Below are 24973 nucleotides of genomic sequence, written 5' to 3'. Positions count from 1 at the left end.
ATCCTGCCTGGGTTCACTTGTGTTGACTGCATTGTTTTGGCACAGTCGAGGATTGACCTAAGTGAAATGAACTTGAGCCTCGCACTTCCACCTCCACTGTCCATCCACCTCTCCATTCTACTGCAGATCGCCACCGTCACAGCTTCGTGTGTGGCTTGCATGGAGAACAGAGGGAAAAGCAGACCCTGGGAGCTGTAACTGCGTCAGCTGCCCGGGTTTATTTAATTTTTGATGGCATTTTTCGCAGCTGCTGAGTATGAAAAGTAGCATGTTAACAGGTTCTTGAAGAAGACAGGCTGGTTATCTTATGTTAGTGGAAACTGAAGCTTCCAGAGCAATTTCCAAGCAGTAAGTCACAGGGAGAGCACAGCCTCTGGGATGTGGATGGCCCTTTGAAGGATGAGGATGTGGAGCAGGGAGCCAGTGTTCCATTTGTGTAAAGTTGCTTCAGTAGAGGAAAATGTCTCATGATTCAAGAACTCTTCATCTCTCTGTCACTGTACTGAGAGAGATTAACCAGGGCTTGGCACATAAATGCTGATGCCTGAGGAGGTTGGCTGTGTGCTACAAGATTTGCTCTCCCTTGTTCTGCAGAGCAAGCCCTGCTCTCTGAAAGAATTTCAAATGATTTTAGATCTACTTTGCAAGCCGATGGCCAAACACATATGCTAGTGTCCTGGGTGATGTGATCTTGCAAGTCTAGAAAGCTTCCCTCGCTCACCAAAAGAGTATAAGTGAACCCAAATCAGATTACGAGACTCTGTATTACCCACCCTCCCCAAACCAGTTTTGCATGGCATCCTGCAGACAATAGCCAAAGGACTGCCATGGCCAGGGCTCATGCGCTGAACAGGCATCGCTGTGTCATGCTGGTGGAGCAGCCGCTTGTGCACAGACACTGGATATCTGTACCCATTTCCTTCTCAGTACCTCTACAGCTCTCTTTCCTCTGCCTTTATTTTATACCCCTGAATAAGATAAACGAAATCTAATCCTGAAAATTCCGCCTTTAGATCAAATATTTTCAGGAAAGCATCAGTTTTCCTGCTTTCTGGGGTTTTTTCCTTTGATTGTGTGTTTGACTTCTGATAAACATCAGCTCAATCAGCATTCGTGATGGATCTCAAAGAAGTGTTTGTAGTGGAGGCCTGTCACAGTATTTATGACTCTCACTGATCTTGCCTTTATAAGTTAGAACACGCAATAGGATAAAATTATATTCCTCTTGCTAGCAGCCAGTGAGGTTCTCCATGGTGGAAGATGGCAGGTGAGGCGTTAGGACACACTGCCGTGCTCGGACACAGGCAGCTTGGCCGCGTGAGGTCCTGGCTCACCCAGTTTCTTCTCTCTTACAGCCATGGTTCTGCTGTTCGTGGTGTGGATGAAACGCCGGGAGAAGGAGCGTCATACCAAGCAGCTCCTGATCGACCCCGAGGACGACGTCAGGGATAATATTCTGAAGTATGACGAAGAGGGAGGTGGAGAGGAAGACCAGGTAAGAAGAGCGCGCAGGTTGCGGCCAAGGAGCAGCTATACAATCTGTACTCTCACAAAGGCAGAAACCATGTTATTTTCATTGAAGCCATTGCAAAGGGTTATGTTTGCCCTTGTTTATGCCCAGGCAGCTTTATTGGCTTCCCCAATGTGGCATGGATGTTGTTGAGAGCCATCTAAAGTCCAGCCTGTCAGTGGGACACGCTCCAAACAGGACTGTGCCGGGAGCACAGTGCCACATGGATTTTGCTATCCCCTAGGCCAGCTTGCCGTCGAGAGACTATAGTTCAACCACTTGACATTCAACATCAAACATTATTTCTGTTATTCCAGTTATTAAAAGTGTATATTTTACCATTCCCTATCAGAGATCTTGCCACCCTCCCCCACACCTGTGGCTGAAGGCACTTGCCTTGGCTTGCTTAAGCCTAGAGCTTCTGTGGGCTTTCCCTGCATTTCCTTAATCGTCTCTAAAGTGCCTTTAATTTCTTTTAATTTCTGGATGTAGTTTGTGAGAAATGTCTGAATACATTTGGGGATTTTCTTCTTCACCGTGAAGCGTACAGTGGCAAAGCTTTGCTTGGTGACAGAGCCCTAAGCCACAGTCTGCCTGAAAGCGTCAGCTTTTCTGCGGTGACTGCTTCTTACAGACACCGATGCTGACATAGCATGAAGACTTCCCCGGCCTGCACTCCTGGGATGTGCTGACCTTCTACTATGGATGTATCTCCTCAGCTAAAATAGCAAAGTTTGGGCGCTCATGTTTAAGTCACTGCGTTTTTATTCCTGCCTAACACAAGAGCTCACAACACTCTCAAATATGAAGTTCACACAACGGGTGTGACTCTGCATCGTATAATGGCTTTATCCGTGCTTGCATAAATGGACTGTGTGGTTCATGGGTCTGCGCAGAGGCTGCTGTGTTCATGGTTGGTGTCGGTGAATCCCTAAGGTCAGTGTTTGGGGCTGATGCCTAAGGAGCAGACGAAACCACTGCAGCACATCCTGCCGTGGAGGTCTCCGTGGCGTTGGAAGGCGAGCGGGTGAGCCTGGCTGGAGCCACCGCAGGGACTTTGCCCAAAACTTGAGAAGTTCTGATTCAACGGAAAAATCCTTACAATTAGCATTTCTTTTTTCTTGTCACTGACAAGTTATTTATAAATATTGCTCCTGGAGATTCAATCATCCCCGCCTGAGCACAAGAGGAGTTTTACTGGTAGAACAAAGTACTGTTAGAAGCATTCAAGCTAGCTGAAGTATCTGGTTTCAGGCAACTACACTGTAGGCTTAAATATTTTAGAAAGGATTCGTTAAAAATAACAGCAAAGGAAGAGCAGCAAAACACCATTACCTACATGAATACATTTTTAATGAAATATTACCTAGTTTTCATTCCTCGATAGAAACCTATTCTGTTGGGATTTTTCACAAGCAGGAAGAACATAATTACTTTGAAAGACCTACATGCATAAATGCAATGCACATTTTAATGTTTTTACTTCTGTACAGATGTAATTGCAATAATATCTCTACCAACACTGTGTCTTTACATTATATTGTATATTTAATCAAAAAGTTATGCACATGTCTGTGCACACGCAAACAAAAGCCTGGCTTTTATCCCAAAGATTTGGACACTGTGTAAAATATTCGGAATGTGTGTTTTGTTGTAATTTATGTTTTAAGATACACTTTTAGGTTGTCAATGTTCTGAGCTACTCAGAGGTCGGGTTCATCTGTAATTTAGATAGTTAGAGGTGCTGCATGCCCAGGGATAAGATTTTCTATCCAACTTGAGCTGAAATAGGATTAAACGCCTCGACTTGTTTGTGCATTGGCTGAGTAGATGATCTGAACAAAAAGCTCTTGGTTTCACTCTGTGCCTTTCCATTTGTCACAGGATTACGATTTAAGCCAGCTCCAGCAGCCAGAGACCATGGATCACGTGCTGAACAAAACACCTGGAGTCAGAAGGGTGGATGAAAGACCTATTGGTGCTGAACCGCAGTATCCTATAAGACCAGTAATCCCACATCCAGGGGATATTGGCGACTTTATTAATGAGGTATGTTCTGTAGGGTGTCCCGTGTCACATCGTAAAAGCTTGAGCAGCCAGCTAACAGCAGCTATGCAGTTTTTCCTGGCTGCATGGACCAGTGATGCTGTTACACACACAAGGAGTCTGATGTAAGCCAGGGGAGCGACTGGCGCGAGCAGAGGACCCGAGACGTGGCCTAATAAAGGCATTGAGTCTGTAAAAAGCCAAAGGGCAAACAAAAAGCCCAAGGTTTCTCTGGGTATCACTAACACCATGCTTTTCAGCATCCAGGCAGCACAACCTGATCTGCTCTCCCTTGGGTAATTATGAATATTGCAGTTGCTGTCAGTAAAAACTTTATCCGAGTGTGGGCAAAGGTGTTCTCGTGGTGGGGAGGCAGTGGCAACGCAGCCACAAGGGTTCCCTGAAGCCAAAGCACCATTTGTGGCTCCTGGACATAATTATTTCTCTGGTTTATGCCTTCCTAGTAAGCGCTGTTTGGTCCAAAACCTCAGTTTGCAGAACAGAAAGATTCATCTCACTTCAGAGAGGGTTTCTTTATTTTAAGTGAGATTACTGCTCTTTTGTCTGCTTGTTCAAATATCTTCCCGGTTAGTATTTCTCACCTCATTTTTAGTTTTGAGTGACTGAGTGGTTACAAACTAATCAATGCATTATTTCCTCCAAGACAAAACACAGCATCCATTTCCTAAGTCAGAAAAATAAATGTTATAGCTATTTAATTCTATTATTATATCCATTTCCTGCTGTGCTTTTGCTTATTTTCATCATTAAATTTCCTCCTTCCTTTCTTCCTGCCCATCCTTCACGCACACATTTACACGCAGCCGTGCACGTGCTCTGGTGCTATTCACTGCACTAAAACCTACTCCATCTCCCCGCGCTGAGACTGGAGGCTCCGAAGGTGCGAATGCAGAACACTGCTTTATTGCAGGTATATTCCACCAGGCTTTTCCTGACATTGGGCTGCAACAAAGCAATTCTTTTTCTCCATATCCCGAGGCCATTTCCATGTCCTGCCTACGTTGCTGCCCACCACGCACAGGAGCAGCGATACTTCCCAACCCTCTGCCTGGGATTTCAAACCCAAGTTCTCTCCTGTTTGCAGAATTTTACTTATAGTGATTTTTTTTTCCCCTAAAGGAGCCCAAATCATCAAAATTGAAACAGTTATAGGAACAGATAGGAGAGGATGCTGTTTGTTGTTTCATTGGCCAAGCTGGAAAGGTTAATGGGCAACCCTAGAAAGGACAAATTATCCAGAACAGAAAGCTTTCTAGAGCTGGATCCTGGGAAATAATTCCCATCGTGCTCCATCCGGCTCTTTTACAGAGGTGCTGGGAGTCAGTGGATCTGCCGGGGGTGTCCAGAAGGGCTCCGGCCGGGGGGCAGCTGAGCACGGAGAAGTCCCAGGACCCTCATTTTCTCACCATCTTTGTTGAGCTTTGCTGCAGGGATCTCAAGCATCCCACCGGCCCAGACCCTTACCGAACACCCTTCCTTCGGACCATCACCACAAACCCCCACGGTGGGTATTAACACTATGTTTGCCCCCCACAGGGCCTGCGTGCGGCGGACAATGACCCCACGGCCCCCCCGTATGATTCCCTGTTGGTCTTTGACTACGAGGGCAGCGGCTCCACCGCCGGTTCCGTCAGCTCCCTCAACTCCTCCAGCTCCGGGGACCAGGACTACGACTACCTTAACGACTGGGGGCCCAGGTTCAAGAAACTGGCGGACATGTATGGGGGAGGCGAGGAAGATTAAACTGACCTCATATTATTTGGAAAAAAAAAAGAAGAAGAAGAAACAAAAAGGAAAAAAAACAATTTAGAAAAAAAAAACCCAACAAACCCACAGACAACATTAACAAAAAGAGCCGATGCAGAAGCAAGAACTGTACAGATGTGGCAGCTTTTTTAATTAATATCCCCTGCTGACTGTATTGTTATTTTTAGTGGTGATATAGGAGGTTTCTTTTATTTTCCCTTTTTTTTTCCTTTCCATGTTTTTTTTAGAATATCGAGCTGTCTCGCATGAACACTTGTCTCTGCTGCAGGGTTTTTTTTTGTTGTTGTTTTGGTTTTTTTAATGTCAGCTGGGATATTGCTCATTTATCTGCTTTATGACTAAAGAGAGTGAAAGGCACTCTGTCTTAACTTGAATTTCTTAGAACAGAAGCACTGTTTTTAAAATATATATATATATATATTTGAAAGTGCCTTTTGGTGCATGTATCAGATTCCCTTCAATCTCAGGAGTGATGAAAACAAACATACAACCATCCTGGGCAGCACTCCCTGTGACCCGAAGCCAGTTCTAGCTGGGAAGGAGTTAACAAAAAGGAACTGTGGAGATTATTATTTCTTTTTTTTTGCCTTTTTTTTAAGGGGGTGACTCATTCTGGGGTGGAAGAGGATTGGGGGGGGGGGATGTTTTGAGTCAAAATCTTAACAGCCATCTTTAAGCCTCAGCAGGTGGTGAACTAGTCATCATGTTGTATATAATTCAGTGTTATCAGATGCAAAATATCGACCGGGGGGCTCAGCTGGCACCTGGTCACACTCAATGTAGCTGCGTAGAACTATAGCATTGATATAGCCTTTGGTTATTGCGACAGAAATCTCCGACAGCCCTTGCCTAAACCCTACAAAGTAAATTGTGAAATGACCAAAGGCCCATTTGTTTGTTTTTATGCTATCGGCGTGTTTTGGCTCCCAGGACCTCTTGAGTGATGTAAATACCAGCTGGGGTAGGTGGTGGCATCCCGCATCTCTGAGGACAGGAAAGCTGATGCCGTTTGCCTCGTTTGCGTGGCGGCTCCGCTCGAGGCCGGGCAGTGCTAAGGGCAGGAACAGTTTATCAGCACTTTTGCCATCCGTAAGTATGAAGTTAGTCTAGTACAATATTAATGCCTTGAGCATTAGTAGCCAAAGCTCAACAACATCGTGTAACTCAGCTAATGTGTGTCCTTTCTATTTGATGGGTAGGCACTGCTATCTGTAGTAAATGTTTCTTTTGGAGAAGTGCAACGAGGGCCTATTAAGCATCTTGTGGTTAATATGCTCAAGCATTGCCAAGTAAGCAAGAGGTTTTGCAGCATCCAGGCGTAATTCAACATCAGTATTATAAATGGTAGCATACTACCTAGTTTATATGTAGGGTCAGTTTAACCAATAACAAATAGTTATTAGCTTTTTTTATTACATTTTTCCTTTACTGATTTGGACTAGTGGGTTTATGTCTAATGTTTGTAAAATGATTTAGACTGCATGGATGTGTAATATAAACCACATTTAATGGATTATGAGCCACTTAATTAATGTGCTATGAAATCTTGGATTACCTGTGTTTTATATTCTGCAGACGATTTTGCAGTGGGTTCGCTAAAACTTGTAAAAGTGCTTAGTTATATTTTCATTTAAATCCAAGAATGTGCACAGTATTGGAAGGTGATTATCCAGGGGATAATCGCGCTTTTTTAGATATCTCTATTAATTCTCAAGTTGAATGCTAAGAGTTAAAAGGGGGCGGGGGGTGGGAAGCAAGCGCGTGCACGCGAGAGAGCGGGAGAATGAGAGGACGAGAGCTTGCGGTGATGAGTGGACGTCATTTCAGAGGGTATACTAGGCTGCAAGATCGTCTCTATAGATTTTTGAAATGCTCCTAGTGCATTTTATATTTCATTGTATCATATTTTCTATAAAATGCAATTTCTGTAAATTAATGAGCATTTGAAATGTGTCTTGTATGAAGTGGAATGTGGTAAAAGTCTGCCCGAGGAGACTCCAACATTACCGGTATGTTATTAACTTCCAAGGATGTGATCTTTCTTTTTTATCTTGATCGGTCAGTCGATGGGTCAGTTTGTCTTTTCACAGCCCGGAGAGTAAACACATGCTCATCCAAGTTTCTTGAGGAAACCCAGAGGCAGTGGGAGGGACGGTTCGGATGGCAGCAGCAAGGTGAGGATGTTGTGCCATAGGCACGGGCCGGTAGCGTGTGCCTCTGCCAGTTTGAAACGTGGTGCCTGGCAAACTGCACCTTGCAGCTTTCCAAATTCCTGTTCCGTAGTTGGGAACTTCACTCGTCTCATATGAGTCTGTGAAGGTCTTGGGTTGCTCCTGCCATGGACCGTCCACCTCCTCCCGGCTGCCCTCCAGCAAAGGGGACGTTGCAGCCCCAATCCTCCAGCCGCCTGGCACGGGTGGGCTGTGTTTCCCCACAGTCTCTGCTCCTTACCCACAGGCAGTCCTGATTCTTTCTCTTTTCTTTCCAAAAAGCCATGGACTGGGGTATTTTACCATCTGGGCTTTGCATCTCCTCAGAAGCTGCCCGGTCACAGCAGGAGTAGTGAGTAATAAAAAAGCACTCGGTGTTTCTCGATGATCACTACCCGTCAGTGTTTTGTGTCCATCACTGTAACCTCCTCACCGACTCGGGAGAAGGATGCGGCATAACGGCTGGGGTGATGCCGACTGTTCTCTGCCCGGTAGGTTGCTGCCACTACCTGCTCCATGTGGCTCCTGGGATGCCCGTGTGGATGCTGCAGTGGCAGCCGGGTGGGTCTCCATGCAGTCTACCTGGCACTGCTTACCCTGAGCAGTAGCTAAATCCCTGCTCCAGAGCGCCTGAGGCTTGATGTGTGCTGCAGCTTTGGCTGGATGATGGATTTCGAGTAGGGAAGGGGATGGCAGTGGTGTGGGGTGGCTGCTGTAGGCGTCGGATGGCAGCGAGTGCCACCCCACTGTCACCCGGGGGACAGACCACGTGGAGAAAGGAGCCACTTGGCCATGCAGGAGACAATGTCAGACTTCAGCTTGTCTAAACATTTCAGGATTTTAAGAACATTTATGCAACCTAAGTCAAACAAAACTGTTTGAGTGAACAAAAATAAACCGACCTGTTTCTATTGGCGGCTATTTTTTTTAAAATCAGCAGATATTTTTTCTGCAGCATTTGCAATCCAGCCATTTCAACCCCACAAGCCTGTGAAACAAAACACCTAGTTTATTGTCTTTTGACCCAGTTCTGCTCAGTCCCCCTCTGCGGGACCTCTTCTTCATCCTCCTCCTCTCCTTCTCTCCCTCTTTGTTCTCCTCCTCCCCACATCCTCCACCTCTGAGCTTTGCAGCCCTGCGAGTAGCAGCACTGTCAGACCCCTTTCCTCACAGTGGGAACAGCACAAGGGAAGAAAGGAGCACATCAAGCAATGAAAATAGATCACCTTTTGCTTGTTAGTACTGCTTAACAGTTTGTAACCCAGCTAAGGAAACTTAAATCGGTCCAAGAGGTCCCATTGAAAAGGTGGCAGTGTCATTGCTCTCTCCTCAACCTCTGCTCCTTGTGGATGTGACGTGGTGTTGGCATTCGCAGCTGAGGTGGTGGTGAGGGCGGCTTACAAGAAAATAGGGCAGGGAAAAGGCAACTTCGGCTGATTATAGAGTCACTGTTTTTTTCTTAGAAGCCACAGAAGTGGTTAATGCATTGAGATCAGAATCCTTTTTCTCTCACTAATCTAAATGAAAGCATTGAACTTGAACTGATCAAAGCGGTGCCCACACAGGCAAGCGCTCACCCTTTGCACACCGTGAGGCAGTGGGGAAGGAGACGCTCTCGAGTGGGTGGAGGGGAGCCCATCCCTGAGATACCGGTGTGGCACCCCATCACCCCACAGCACTGCTGGAGGACACCACCACAGCTCTCCGTCTAACGAAAGGTGATGATGAGCTCCCAGGGCGTTGGGGCACCCTGGATGCCTCCTGTGGCCTCCTCACCTCCCGGGTCTGAGGGTTGCACGTCCCTGAGCCAGGGATGGTGCAGATCCAACATCACTGCTATACCTGCAGTAGCCTCAGGCAAAGCGTGGCCGCGCGGCATCGGTGCAGCCCCCGTCCCGTCTATTTATTGTGTAGCCTGTAAATAAGGAGAAGCATCAGTCACAGAAATGTTTTGTAAGGCAACAAGGAAATTGAGCAGGTAATTAATGACAGTAAGTAGGCAAATCCCTTCTAGGTGTCCCATGTGCTAGTCAAAGCCTTGCTTCTGGTTTTGCATTTTCTTTTCCATGTTTTTCTTTCCTTTTTGGCTGGAGCAGGCGATGCCCTTGGCAGTTTTAAGGTGATGGCAGGGAGTTCGCTCCCCTGCACTCTGGGCCCCTTTCAAGGGGTTTTTAGGGATAACTGGGTGTGAATCCAGCCTCCAGGAGTAAGACAGGCTTAGGAGATGGCTGTATCGCCTGCGACTGCTTCACATAGAGTAAATGTTTGAGCATTGGAGAACGGTAATGGTCAGTGCCGGGTCTGTACAACACAATATGCCAAGATTGCAACTTTGTTTAGTCTCAAAAAAAACATATTAAAGGTAAAATACAGGACTTTTATTTGTGATGTCTTTTGGAGCTCTTCATTGTAAGTGTGAAAAAAAAAAAATGAGGGGGGGGAATGCTCTATAACGATGAATGCCTATGTTTAAAACAGCAGCTAGACAACGTCGGTGTCTCCCACGCAAAGTTAACTCAGTTTCATGGGGAAAATAAAAGTTCTCTCCAGCACAAACCAACCCCATATACGATTCCTCACACAACGTGTACATAATGTAGTTAGTGCTTGAAGCTACAAATCAAATAGGGGAAAGAACAACACCACCATATAGATGTATAATTGGAGCACTTTACTTTCTTTTAATTTTAATGATGACTTTGCATGTTTCCTTTTACGATGGAGAAGCTGTGTAGCAGCCCGCATGACTGTGGTTGTTCTCGAGGAAGACTTCTGCTGTTCTGCTGTATTCACGCTGAAGCGCAAAAGCAGTTTGCGTCCGTTAACCCAGTTCAAAAACCTTTTTTTGTAACCGTCAACAGCACAAATATTTTGTATCGTTGTTTGTACCATTTTTGTATCAAAAAAAAACAAAAGAGGAAAAAAAAAAAAAGGGAAGAAAGTAAATGTTTTCAATGTGTTTTTAGTGCCACTGCAATCTTGGTTTCCAAACTGAGTAACAGCTTTGCTGATTTATTGTGTATCAAAGCTGAACTGGCGCACTGACGCCTGGCTCCAGTGTAATAAAAATAAAGTCCCCCTTTTGAATAGTCTCACTTGCTTTTTTAATCAATTAATTAATTGATCTGGTTTCCTCCCCCCCACACACATCCCAGCTCATTCACTGCTAGCCCAGACTTACCCTCGCCGTGAGCGGTGCCCTGGTTGCAGGTGGGGGTCTGTATGTGCAGGCAGGAGTGGAGTTTGTTTCAGAGATCCCATGTGCTTCTGCACTGCTCTGGTGGTGGGACGTTTGCACTCCTTAGAGCCAGAAGCGTGGCTTGCTCCCACCCCACGGAGATGCTTTCGGCAGTGAGGTTTTTCCTTCCCAGCCTAACGTGGACGCATTTGTGCTGCACTGAACTAGTCGTTCCTGCAATGAAAGATATTTGTGCTTTAGCACAATTCAGGGAGCTTTGCTCTCACCTTGGTACCCACTGGGGTTGCATCAGGATATCCAGCTCCTCACCTGCAGGCAGCCCTGCAAATCATGCATGTGAGCTGCAAAATGCAGAACAGCCAACCCTTTCACTGCCAGGGAACGGGAAAAGTTCCAAGAAGTCTAGGGAATGACTGAGCACCCTGAACCCACTGACTCCCAGCGGAGGAAGCCTGAGCTCAGCAGTGTTTCTCACCTTCTGTGCACGTGCAGGAGCAAAGCTGTGATTTGAGACGCTGCCGCGGGCGTAGCAGAGCATGCAAAGTCCCTCACGTTTTTATTACTGAGTACAGCAGAGCTTCTCTGTGTGTCCCTCCTGCAGGGCCATCAGCTTCTTGCTTTTCTAAAGCTGCTCTTCGCTGCGAGGGGACGCGGGCACCTCGCTGCCAGGCTGAGCGGCAGCCGGCAATTAGCGCTGGCAGCAACCGCTCGCGCCATCCCGGGGACTCTTGCAGAGTCGGAGCAGATCGTCCGGTATCCATCACTCTTATCCCATCAACCCACACATGCCATGAGTTGGCGAGAGGCCTCTGCGGGTCCCGCAGTCACCCAGGGCCAGGGAGGGCGTGTGGTTCCAGCAAACCGTGGAGCTATTCCAGCCAAGCAAGCGGAAAGCAGCGCCGTCTCATTTTTAATAAACATTAAGATGAATGCAAATCCCGTACATGGCAATTTACTTCCCCCCCGGAGTCAACTAAGAATATTTTATTGCTAGTTTTGCTAATTCTCAAGCTGTTCTGTTTCTTAGAATTATCTTTAACTACTGAATAATGCAAGGCTGTTGCATCACAAATATTAGTTTCTGCTATCTGTGGAAGTCTGGGCTCTCATCATCCTGCTATTAGGCTCTTATCTGCCTGCAGAAAGTCTTGTTCCCCAAATGATTTAGCTGCGTGCTTAACTTTGACCATGTGAATACTTTTACTAAGCTGATGGAAACAGCCATTCTCCCCTAAATCCATGGACTTTGTACCAAAATTAAAAATAATAACAACAATTATTATTACAGTTATTATCGTAGGCTCTAAGGTTGGTTTTTTTTCCTTTCAAGTCAAAGGCAGATGCCAGAATTTGTCATAGAATTTAATTCAGATCAAACTGAAGCAGGCAGGGTTTGGTTTTTTTTTTTCAATAAATGAAATAACTGAACTTCTTGTTTTCCAAACAAAAACCAAACATTGCCAAGACCTATTTCCCCAGAAAAAAATCTATTTCAATAGAGGGCAATTTTTTTAACCAAAACTTGAGTTAACAGGCACATTAAACAGCATTAGTTCACAAAAATAAATAAAGAAGGAGTAACCGGATCTCTATATGCAATATTATACAACTGTCAAAACAGCCCCCAGGTAGGGGTGAACAAAGCATTTGGAAGATTACATATTTTTATTAACCGTTGGCCAAGCTGTTTCTTTCCCCAAAATATAAATAAATAAATAAATAAATAAATAAATAAATAAATCTAAAGTCTTTTTTTTTCCATATTCCTTCCACATATAAAGGAAAATTCCCTCGGCTGTAGTTTATGACACAGTGAGGTCCTGTGTGTGAGCTGAGAACATTTACCTTCACCATCCCTTGACGTGGAGCTCTGAAGTGCGAACAGGAGTCCTGAGACAGAGCTTTGGCTGCTTTTCCTGGAGAAATATAGTAATTATTTAGTAGTAGTAGTAGTAGCATTATGCAAATTTGTTGCAGAGAAGACCCTGTAATCAGCTCTGCAGCACAGCAATCCACCTCCCTCTTCTAGGCAGGGCGAGAACTGCTGCAAAGGACCAGTGGGGGTGTGTGGAACAGAGGGGACATCAGGACATACAGACACTTGTGGGAACCCTGTGCCCAGCTAAGTACCTCCTTTGACTAGTTACCTTGAAAAATAGCCCTGATGCTTCTTCCAGCCCCGACGGCAGCACCAAGCCACTCTCACTCCCTAGCCACGGCAGCAGCATCCGTCTTCATCCCAGTGTAAACCGAAAGGCGCTGAGGACAAGCGAGGGTCCCCCAAGGGGACAGGCTTTGGCAATACTCACACAGGAGCTGCCCAAGGGAGCAGCAGTGATGCTCGAGTTATTATTTAGGATGTCCTCAGGGTAGATCCCATGCGGGGGGACAGAATTAACGACACATTAAAGATTTGTACATCAGTGCAGAGCAGAGGGGATACTGGATGCCAAGGGAAGGGGGCTGAGGACTCTTAGCCTGAACTCCCAAGCCTGGGAGCTGGGATTCCCCAGCCAGGAGCAGGGACAGACAAGCTCCCGAGGAGGGACAGAGCTGCAGGTGCACGGGGACCTTTGCAGCAGCATCGTTTCACAACAGCAAACGCTTTCTCCTGATAGAGCTGTAGAATTTCCCCCCCTTCCCCGCTCACGATGATTAATGTATAGCTTCTCCGCGCTCATCTCAGTGCCACAGCACAATCCATCTCCCCTGCTCGTTGCCTTGCCCTCTCCCTCCCCATCTTCCTTTTTTTTTAATGAGAAAATATTCTGTATTTTTTTGCTACAATGCTTTTCTGTGAGCGGCATCGGCAGCGGGTGGCTGTGAGCTACAGCAGGGTCTCCCTGCGATGGGCACTAACACATCTCCAGAGGAGGGACAACAGCCTCCTGCCATAACCAGTGCTGAGAAATAACAATTCTATGCAACCTCATGGCTACTCCTCTTTGGGTTTTTTTTCTGTAAGGCTTTGGTTGCTGACAGTTTTTCCTTCCCCACTGTTGCTCATCAACCAGCTCCCTCTTGATAGAGAGAAGAGGAGCGGGATGAGGAATGCCTCAGTTGACACCTTTCATCCGCCCCCTCGGAAAGGTGGTTTTTAAACCAGCCTAACCCAAATGACCCCAAACCTTTCCTGAACTGCCTGAAGACTTTGTTGAGCTGTGCTCGTTTGACAGGGTTGGCAAGAAAAACCTCGCTTCAAGTAACGCAGGGGTTTTGCGTTAATTAGCGACCTGTTTGCTTTAGGAGAGATCATTCCCACCTGCAGGGAAAGGGAAACTCTCCCTCTCCCTAAACCACACACTGCCCCTGCCAGGAGAGTAAAAGTTGGGGGGAGGGGGTTTGTACAAGTAATTCATAGCTGGAAAGGCAAAAAAAGGTTTAGTGATAACCAATGAGATATTTTACCCACGGGCTTGGCTGTGGGGTGCTGCACAATGGACACAGGGAGGAGGTGTCAGATCTTCTTCTTCTCTGATGGCAGTAAGTCCAAATAATGATGGGAAGCATCAGCACAGGGAGATCCCCAGAGCTGAGCAGGCAGGGGAAAGGAGGAGGATGGCCAAGGTGCTCCTGCAGCCCCTGCTCCCCGCAGCGCTGGATGAGGGTCCTGCCTCCTCCTGAACAGCCTCTCCTTCTCCCGCTCTGGGGATGTGGCTGTCTGCTGGGGAGCCTGGTCACCAAGCAGACCCTGCACCTCCTGCCCGAATTTAATTTAAAGCAGCAGCTGCCACTAGGGGTATTTTTAGTTGTTAAATGCCTTTATGGAGGATGCTCCTGACACGTTCTCCTCGGTGAGCAAGATCCAGTGCCATGGCTTTCCCAGGCACCAGGTCCTCTTTTGTCATGTACACCTCTAAAGTCTACCTTTAGATCTGGGAGGAGCACCAACAAGCTCAACGGTTGTTAAACCAAGTCGGGCATCCTTACACCAAGAAGGGTGGAGAGCCGGGCTGGCCACGTCCAGCCAGCATCATATCAAAGTAGTTCAAACCTACCTTGGTTTGGAGAATTAGCACAACCCTTTTGGTTTAGGCTTATCTTGGCTCTGTTTTGTCCTCCAAACACTTGCAAATACAAATCAATGGATTAACGCTTACCTCAAAATAGCAGTTTTCCTCCGAGAGATTAAATTCTCTCTCTGTTTGTGCTGCGAGCTGCCGGAAGTGGCTTGTCAAAAATCCCTGGGAGGCTGCAGAAGGAGTAAGGAAGAATTGGGTCTTTGTCAATATTTCCTTTCTTAATAAACTAGATTTATAATACCCAAGGCCACATGGAAGCTTTATCTGAGTACATAATAGCTGCACCATTAACCTGTGCTATCTATAGCTAAACTCATTACTTTATGAAGTACTTTGCGTTACCTTGGAGTACAAAAGGTGACATAACTAATCCTGGTCTGTGAAAACCATATTGATTGCAATGTAACCGCCAGATAATGTGAGTAGCATTTGTAGCCTGCTGCAAAAACGCTCTTTGAGTGCTTGTTGCTCCACATATAATACCTCTGTGCATCAGGGATTTAACATCCCATCGGCAGCCTTCACGGCACAGGCAAAGCGAGAGTGGAGGGTCTTGCCATATCCCACACAGCTTTCCACGGGCAGAGGTGTGGGGTGGGATGAAAACCAGTGCCAGGCACCACTGCCGATGTCTTGCGCCCATGAGATGGTGATGTTGGTGCTGTGCTAACGCTTTGGGTTAGGTCAAAGGCAAACACTTTCCCGACTGCTTAAAGCTGTCAGATACATTTTCGATCTTGCAGACACCTTGGTTTACAGCCTGAGGTTTGGAAAGCATGTGCTGTCGTGCAAATGCCTGTGATGAAGTTGCTAAGCCGGTCACTAGTCACCCGATTACTACAGCTAGGGCACCAATAAGTGTGAATTAGACATACAGCTACATACGTTTACATGAAGACTCGCTGTCCTGTGCGTTCCAGCTGTGGTCCCCGGCACCGAGAGCACAGGCTGCCAAATATTTATCATCGTGAATCTCTTTTCACATTGCAACTCAAGAAGGAGCAAGTGCTTTGCTTTAATACAGTGTTATTGATCCTCAGAGCTTAAAACAATAACCATCATGTCATCAAAATTCACTCTTTTCCAGGAACTGTGAGTTGCTCTTCGCATTTTGGAGGGATAGAAAGAAATTCAGCACCTTGTGAAAAAGGCACACGAGGCCCTGGAGAGGAGAAAATGCAGGAATACAACCCTGCAAACAGCCCCAAATCCCACACCTCAGGCAAAAGCAAAGTATGTCAAGAAGGCACTACTTCACATTACTACAGTAGTGTATAAAATATTTAACTTTTGAGTACATTACCAAAGTGTTTTCTTTTGACATTACATTTGTGCCCTTGTAAAAGACACGCAGCCAAGAGCAAATATCCATCCCAGAACAACCAAACATCGCTGCAGCGCAGCAGCCACGCTGGCTCGGGGGACCCGGCACAAGGCTGACACGAAATCTGCATTACCTCTTGCTCCCAAGGAAGAGCCACCCGGGTCTGCCAACCACCACCGCCGTGCGTCATCACAGCCACCGCGTCCTGGCTGAGACACACTCCTAAATACATCAGAGCAGGAAAATACGCTTGTACAGGAGACTTCTGCTGTTTAAGTAGCTCTGAACAAACACATTTTATCATCTCGATAATCCAAGAGATCTTTTCCAACCTGGTGATTCTATGATCTTCCCTACCTTAATGCAAGGAAATATGTGAGCAGAAAGCGAGGCTTTACTGCAGGTATTCAGCCTTCCGCAAGCAGGCAGCGCCTCACTTCCAGACCTTGTAATACATCGAAGAGGAACAACGTGTTCCTTGCTCAGAACGGTTCGCTAAATATTTCACTGGATTTGCATTTGTCCTGCTGCCGTTCCAGTTCGCTGCTTGTCTCTCCTGTTTGTTCTTACACTTCTGCAGACCCAGAAAGGCCCCGGTGGCACCGAGGCAATCGCACGTGCAGCAGGAGAGGGGCCCTGCTCAACTTGCCCTTTTGCAAAGAAAGCACCAGTTCATTAAAAAAGACAATTAAAAGCCCAAAACAGCTCTAAAAAAAAACACAAACAAACAAACAAAAAGTCTCAAAACTTTACAACCAATCTTAGCAAAGAACCAAAAAAGTGAGACTTCAGACAAGTTGGAAATGATGACCAGGTCATCTCCAGAAAGCAGATGTCTTTTTTGCAGCGTTTCTTGAGGAAAAAGCAGCCTTTCTGTACTTGCATCCCCTTCCTCTGCTTCCCTTCTTCTCCACACAGACTATTGAACTTTTTGACAAGGAGCAGCTAAACTGCACACAATCAGAAAGATAATTAAGTCCCTGCACCTTCTGTGAACAATCGGGGCCCGAAGGAGAGCTTTGTCAGCTCAGATACTTCATTCAAGGGGTGGATAGAACAGAATTCATATAGGCAAAATAATCCTCCATGGCAAAGAGACCTTAAACCTGCCCCAAACTGAGATAACCTACAAGAGGATTTGCAGCTAGCTACAAGGAAACATGAAGAACCCAACGTGTCTTTGCACTGGCACTTGGGAAGCAACTTGTTCCTTACGCGCTCGGCATCCCACTGGGCGCTCAGAGCACCGAGTCACTGCCAGAGAAATAAGCCCCATTTCCCCTGTGACCAAGACGTGGTGGCACGGGGTGTCTGGAGTAGCAGTGCGCTGGATCCTTGGGGTGGAGGGCTCAGCAGGACAGGGAGCAAGGCAGGACCCAGGCAGCTCCTGCTCCCCCAGCTGCTCCCCTGAGCTGTGAGAGGGCTGCAAAGCCAGAGCCTAGGGTATTTCTAACACCCCTGCTTCGGAAAATCATCCCACAGGCTCCATCCTAGTTATTATTAGGAGCTTATTTTTTAAAGTCTCAGTGGAGATTGGAGCCCTGCTATGCTAAATCCTATCCAAATTCATGGTAACATAGCCCAAACAGGGCTTGCGTCTGGAGTTGTGATTTAAAGTCCACGCAGAGATGGCAAGTTGGAAGGAATTCTTCCCCAGAAATGTGCTGCAGACCTCAAAATATTCATTGCTGTCTGCATCTTTCTTTGTCATGGGTTTATACAGCTCTTTTCAGAGTGAGGTCTGATCTAGGCAGGGTGATGCGAAGGCACCTGAGGATCATTCTTGACAGCTGATGATATAGTCTCTCTGCCCAAGAAATGCAGTTTCCTGGTGAAGACGAAGCAGCCAGGCCAGGCTGGGTAATCCTGTGCCACCAGCCCGTGGCTGCGCGCTCCCGGACAGCCTAATGCTGCTACTTGCAGACAGAATGTCTTTTGGACTGATTGCATTATAATTTAATCCATCCTTCAGCGATTTTAGCTCTCAAGATTGTTGTTATTTTACACCTCAGCAGAAGTTCATGAGGAACAAAATGAGGCTGCAATCCTCTAGGGGAAGCTGGCAAGAGTCACAAATCCATCTTTGTGGAAACAGATTTAAGCTTAGGTCCAAATAATTAGTTCTTTACCCAGGCCTTAAGCTAAGAAGATGGTGAGTTCATCTGCAGAGGCTGCAGAATAACTTCCTGGAAAGCTCACATTTCTTTTACACACTCATTTGTAACAGGTTGGTGCAAACAGCGTGAAAGCCTTGGGAGACAGCAAATGGTGTCATCCCTGTCCTCCCATGAGCTGCTCCCGGCTCTCCCCTGGCATCTGGATAACATCGTTGTGAAGGAGTCCACGATGCAGAGCTGCTGTGGACCAGTGAAATGCTGGGCTTTAACTGAGCTTTAGGTTAATGGTACAGCAACCCTGTTCCAGACACAGCCAAAGCAAAGGCAGGGCTGAAGGATCCTTCATACATCAGCCTTAGTAGTGGGTATGTTTTCAGAAATCATCATGTTTCATTATTGCTCTCCTCCATCACAACAGTGAACGAAGCTCTTTGGCACAGGAGAGCACAGTGATACGATGCTGGGGAAGGAAAAGGTGAAGGAAACCACCTCCCGAAGACATGGAAAAGGGAGGAAATCAGCCCGAAGAACAAAAATTTAGCTACATACTGTTCATAAGGCAGGATAAAGCTCAAACCTCTCGCAGGCAAAGAGTAAAAGAATAAAAACAGTCCCATTACACTGAGCCACTTCAAACCATTTGAAACAATGCTTCCAACCCAGTCAGACGCTGCCACACAGGTGGGAGTTCCCCCTCACATGTACTGAGGGGACACGCACTGTGGGATTTCAGCTCACGGGGCTTTTATCCCTGAAAGTACTCAGGTTTTTCTCTCTGCCAGGAGTCCTGCTCAGCTTTGTGGGCAGTTCTTGTTCAAGGGGAAGAACTAGACTTGTGCAAAACTCCTGCCATACTCAATAGACCCTCACAGGGCCCTCCATGTTGGCCCTGCTTTAAGGACAGCCCTTTGGTCTTGATCATCAAGTCTCGATCACCATGCAGGAGACCCAGGCTGAATTTGTCTCTCTCCACCCTGAATCCCAGGGAAGACCCCAGCCCTTCATAGCTGGGAAGCTGCTGACCCCCCCGGGCATCACCAGGACGGGGTGGGGGACTGGGCCACCCAATAGCCTCCAATAGCCCTTTTGCAGAGTGCTCTGCAGCTCTCCCAGCCCCAGCTGAGCCTTTCCCCTCCATCAACACAGCACAAAAATCATGAGGCCCCAGAAATCCACCTTTACTTCCCACCGCTCCTCAAATCCAAGTGGAGCATTTCCCACCTGCATCCATCTCCCTGCTCCCCCCACGGACCTCCCCTCCAAGGATTTCCAGAAGATTGGAAAACAAATCTGTCAACCCACACACAAGCATTAATTCCCCCCTAATTCCCCCGCCTTGACAGTCTCCAGGGAACACAAAACCACCACTCTCACCACATGGCCTGACGTGCCCAGGAGTCTGCTTTGAGCCAGAGAGCCAAAAACTCAGCTTAAGCATCACCCTCTGCTCCCCATCCAATGGCCCAAACCCATCAGGAGGCACTGGAAAACCTCGAGCCTCCACTAGCGCAGTCAGGAGGAAGGGGAGCATGTGTTTCAGGAGGTGAAGGGATGGTTTCTCACTCCGCTGCTGCCGCAGCTGTCGGCGTGCTCGGGAGGAATGATGGCTCTGTCAGCTTCCCTCTGCCCTCAACTGGCTACGCTTTCTCTTATTTATTCCCTGCTTTGAGCTGTGGTGTGTAGATGCAGAAACATTTGGAAGTTTGTGTAAAGGTTTTATTGCTTCATTTTTAACCTCTGCACAAATGTCTACATCATTAGCTTGGGTTTTTTTTCCTCTCTGTATCAACCTCCTCTCTGCATTTTTCTCCTCTTGGCCATCTTTGTGTTCCTGCCTCCTGTCAGCCAGAGCTGGATGAGGAGCTGGTGTGGGGAGATGATAGATTTATTAGTGTCGAGGCTGTTTTGCTGAAGGAGGGAATTGGTTCAGAAGTTATTTTCACATGCAAATATGTGCATGAACAAGGTCTGATTCTCCACCACTCACTTCATTCTCATGTCTTGACTCTTCCCATGCAAATAAAGCTACTCCAATCCCTCTCCCACAGTCCTTGTGTAGGTGCAGGGGCAGTAAAGCAACGTCAGGGCGCACACACCAGTCTCCACCACCTGTCTGCTGAGGGATACCTGGCACAGCCCCATCTCACCAAGGAAGCAGCTGAAATGCCCGGCCTGGGAAGCCAAGATTGGAGCCACCACCTCCCTGCTCAGTGCCCATCCACAGGGCATGGGAGAGTGGGTGCCAAGCATGTGCAGTTGTCCTCCACCACTTGGATATCTGCTAGAGGCCAAACTTGTGATGGACCATAACTGAGTCCCAGAGACAGCAAATTGACCTGCACAGCGCATTACCACTTAATTACAATGCCGTGCTTTAAGTTCCTGCCAGCTTGAGGCTGTCCACCTCATACCATTTGGCTAATGGCCATGACAGACCCTATGGAGAGGTAAGCCTACCCTGCGGATGGGCTGTCCCACCACTGAGGTGTCAACAACAGCCCTGGTTCCTCACCCTGAGGAGAAGCTGCAGGAAATGCAGCCCCATCCTGCCAGCAAGAAACCCGGCATCACCTTCATTCTCTTCACATCTCACCCCATGACAGCAAAGCATCCAAATTGCATCTGTTGCAACTGGAGGGTTAAGAAAATGTGGGTGCTGCAAAACTTACCGTGCCCTGGCACTCCTGTCTGATCTCTGTGCGTGTCCACAGGCAGGAATGAAGCAGCACAGATCTTTTTCTTCTTGATGATGCTCTTCTGCAGCCTTGGATACACACGCTTGCTATTTCACCCTCCTCTTGGCCATGTTTTCTGTAATGAAAACATCCCATGTGTTTGTTAGCAGGTCTAACCCTGCAGCTGAGCACACAGCATAGGAGGAGATGACAACTTACCCAAACCTCAGCACAGAAAGGGCCCTTCCCCACATATGACAGCAGTGGGCATTCCAATAAACTCTTGACACCTTGGACTCCAGAGGCCAATTTGCTGCCACTGATGACAAAATTCAACCCCCAGGAAGAGCATGTTCAGTGTTTCAGATAATCTCAAATCATATTTTTAACATGGGGGGTGAAATATGCAGAGCAAAAGTCTTTCAAAATAAGAATCCTACCTCTGCAAATATTAGTGATGCGGGCATCGTATCAGGGATTATCCACCGTCATGGCGTGTAGAAGGAAGATGGATTTGAAGATGATAATAGGAACGACACACATTGCTTTTTCCTCCTTTCTGCTGACACACAGTTTAGCAATCACTGCAGAATTTTCTTCCCATTTAAAATCTCCATTTAATAGCCAAGAAGCTCATGTTAATTCAGATGATCTTTTCTGCGGAGTGGCAAGGAGGGGTGCCTCTCTTCTAGAAGAGTTTTCTGAGTATCAGTGGTTGTGTCTAATTAAAAAAAAAAACCAACCCTTCCATGGCTTTGTGAAGACTGAGGAGTGCGTGTCCTGTGCTGCGTAATCAAACGCCACTCGACCCAAGGGTGGGCAGTGTTTAAAAATTAGACTCTCCTAGATGCGTCTCCTCCTAAGATGCGTCCAGCTCAGGGTGGACGTGCTCCCACATAAGCCTCCACTGCACACTTCACCCTTGGGTGGATGGACAATGCAATGTCTGGTTTAGACGACCTTCTTGATTTTATTCCAGCTTTCACCTTTCTCCTCACCCTGACTGTACCCCAACACAAAGGTGTGCAGACTACCAGAGCTGGACTAACGCAGACCACGGAGCCGCTGGCCCTACCAAGAGGAGAAGAGAGTAGAGCTACGGCCTCCCCGATAATCCATCTTTCCCCCACGCACTGGTGAAGGCGCTGTCTTGGCAGCTTGTGCGAGCTGAGAGATTGCAGCTCGCTTTATTCATATATTTTCCCAATGAAGTGTAGCTTGCGGTAAGGCTAACCCACCAAGTTAACTTCCTCCTCAGTTAAACAAACAGCAAAATCATTACAAAATTATCTCCTGTGCATTAGAGTTGCATGTATTCACTTATCCTATAGAGCAGAAACACGGGGCATTGCTTAATTAAAGATGTGGGTGTAGAGGCTCCAGGAGCAGAGATTTAGCATGCAAATCTCCAGGCTGTAAGCATACAGACAGGATGCATACAGAGCATATTAATGTTTTGTGCATCGAGCTCCGCTGTTTGAAAAGGAGCGGCTAGACCTAGGCTGAAGGAAGGAGTGCCCGCCCCAATTATTCCAGGGCGCTCTTCTCTGGCTGAACTTAGTTATTTACCTAAAAGCATCCTGTGGACAGAGCTAGAGGAGCGAGAGCATCTTCACACCAATGTCGGTAAACGTCATCCCTCATCAGAAACACCCTCCGTCATTCCTCTCCCTGCCCTGGAACAACCATATGAACTCAGCATTTTCAACTTCTTTTTTTCGTACAACATAATTCAGGTTATTGCCAAGAACTGCAAATTGTTTACCAGCCTCGTGCAAACAAAGACTCCTGATCAGCCGCAGAAGCGCAGCCCTGGGGCTTTCCAGCAAGCCTGAATTCTTTAATTACTTAACAAAAGCGCAGTCTTACCTTTTTTTCTTCCTTTCCTTTGGCTGTTACCTTGGAAAACCACAACCCTGGATGCCTTCCATACCGCATGCTGCTAAAAACCTCACTCAGAGATGCTTTTGCCAAAGTAGTTCCTAGACTGAGCTGGGAGCGGGGCCGAAGCTGTGCCACGGCAGGGAGGGTGCCTGGCAAACGGGCATCGGCATTAACTCACCTGATGGTGAAACGTCCTGACACACGTGTGTGGACACACACGTCTGAGAATGAGCATCTCCTACAGCTACAGCCCCACAGACCCAGCCTGGCAGCTGCCCCCTGAGCACCCCAGAGCAGTCCTCTCTAGTTTTATGCCTTGATCTTTGCTCCCGACTGGTTTTGACCACCAGGACCCCACAAAGTGTTTTGGAGAGAAGCAGACAAATAACTTTCCACCAGTGTAACTGGAAAGGAAAATGGGCACTAGAAATACACAGGGCAGCTCTCACAGGCGGGGAGAGCTCTCCTGCAAAATCCAGTTCTCCTCCACCAGCGAAAGAAGTGAGAAAGACACCACCATCCCTCAGCTCTTGTCTAACCCCTAAACACCGCAGATAGGGAAAAGCAAGACAGGTAGAAGGCAGAGTTTACTAAAATTTTTAAAGCTAGCTTGTTTTTTCCATTTCGGAAAAGCCTCCAGCCCTTTTCATTGAAAAAAAAATAATCTGCATGTTTTTAAAAAATCATTTTTTAATAAAGAAGCAAAAATTTGCATTGCATTAACCAAGTAACAGTTCAAGGTGTGGAATAATTCACTGTCAATCTTGGGAAGGCGTCTGTGGAGGGTAAATAAGCCTCGTTCACAGCCGGTTCGGTGTAAGCTGTCATTGCAGCCAATGCATCAGTCAGGAGAAAAACATAACGTTGGCGGATCTCTGAATACATAAATAAAACATGCTTACCACTTGCCATCAGCGGAAAAATCTAAAAAAAAAATAAAAAGGCTGCCTTTCTAGTTCCCCCCTTTGCTCCCTTATCTACACCACTTTGCTTTGCAGCATAAATTCAGTTTGCAACATCTCTGTTTTCAGACATCCAAATGGGCTGTAAGGAAAGAGGGGAGGGATGGAAAACAAACCCAAAAGTTTGGCAAAGCTGAGAAAATGCCAACTCAGCACAGAGGGACCGAGCCAGCCTTGTCCAGCCCCAGCTCCTGCTAGCGATATCGGTTTGGGAAGAGCAGAGAGGCACAGCAGGACTGGCTGGGGTGGGCTGAGCCCTCGGAAGGTTTTCCAGCCCTGACCCTGGTTGGCCAACGCCGATGGCAGCAGCAGCGTCTCCCAGCCCTCCAGTGAACAACCCCGTCAATTTGCAATCAAATCCCTGGTAGAGCGGATGTCGCAGTCAAATGCGGTAAATTGATTTGCCGTAAGTCATATTTACTGTCTCAGCCATAAATGTGTCAAACCCAATCTTTTTAACTGTAAATAATGCCAGAAATTCCCTTTTTTTTTTTTAGAAGCCTCCACTACAAAGCCTCCAGCAGAGAACTGGAAGTGCTGTATTGATGTGTGGGGGTGTTGAATTTGCACTTACAAAAAAGATCTGATCCCGACAAGGTTTTTGCTTCATCCTCCGGCTTGCACCACAGCCAGGGAAGCCACGCATGAGGCAGGACTGTGGGAGCTGTGGGATAACCCCAGGCTTTGTGCTGGAGGAAGATGCAGGTGAGACTCCCATGCACAGCACTCCCCAGCTCTCCCGTGCAAAGAGTGGAAGGTCAGAAGGAAGAGTTGATACCAATTATTTTGCATTGGATTTATTTATCCTTTACCTCCCAGGAAATGTGCACACGCAGCACTGCTATCAACACACTTGAGCTCACGGACACCTGATGCTTCATTTTGGGAGGGTTCAATAAAAGCAGATGACATGGGCTGGCAGCAGGCAGGCACCAGCCTTCTCTGTCCCCACGTCCTGAGTGTGCCCAGTCATTACTTCCAGAGCTCCCCATGGCTGTGTGGGTCACTGCCCCACAACTGGGCTCATTCAGTGTCTTACATCCCAATAAAACACCCAGAGCACCACCAAACCCATCAGACTGCCTAATATTCCGCTCTATATCACGTCTGTGAGTCAAACACCTGTGTTTCCAAAACGGACTCCACAGGCTGCAGCAAAACCAGAGAGAGACAGGACTACAGTAATTGATGTCAAACTGCCCTTTCTACCAGTGTTTTGAGGGCTGATCTGACAGT

The 24973-nt window shown here is 47.1% G+C and overlaps 1 protein-coding gene and 1 long non-coding RNA gene across 5 annotated transcripts in view; one reads left to right on the top strand and one right to left on the bottom strand.

The window, feature by feature from the left end:
- Positions 1–10628, top strand: part of CDH4 (cadherin 4) — a 447572-nt gene extending 436944 nt beyond the window's left edge. For all 3 annotated transcript variants that reach the window (XM_054081611.1, XM_054081614.1, XM_054081612.1), the window contains 3 exons: positions 1356–1495; positions 3395–3559; positions 5114–10628. In XM_054081611.1, coding sequence (XP_053937586.1) covers positions 1356–1495; positions 3395–3559; positions 5114–5320 — 512 coding nt within the window. In that variant the 3' untranslated portion in view covers positions 5321–10628. The remainder of the gene's footprint in view (positions 1–1355; positions 1496–3394; positions 3560–5113) is intronic.
- Positions 10629–12626: 1998 nt separating this feature from the next.
- On the bottom strand, positions 12627–21572 carry LOC128853826 (uncharacterized). Of its 2 annotated transcripts, none has more exons than XR_008452612.1 (3): positions 21332–21572; positions 20886–21027; positions 12627–14945 (listed from the first exon to the last, which is right to left on the bottom strand). It is a non-coding gene; the product is annotated as an uncharacterized LOC128853826 (long non-coding RNA). The 2 variants fall into 2 exon arrangements; XR_008452613.1 differs by lacking the exon at positions 21332–21572 and adding an exon at positions 21111–21212.
- Between the last annotated feature and the right edge of the window lie 3401 nt (positions 21573–24973).

This window comes from Cuculus canorus, chromosome 16, assembly GCF_017976375.1.
Source record: "Cuculus canorus isolate bCucCan1 chromosome 16, bCucCan1.pri, whole genome shotgun sequence".
In the NCBI taxonomy this organism is placed as follows: Eukaryota; Metazoa; Chordata; class Aves; order Cuculiformes; family Cuculidae; genus Cuculus; species Cuculus canorus.
Note: the sequence above shows the minus strand (reverse complement) of the source record. Positions and strands in the feature narration are given on the sequence as shown.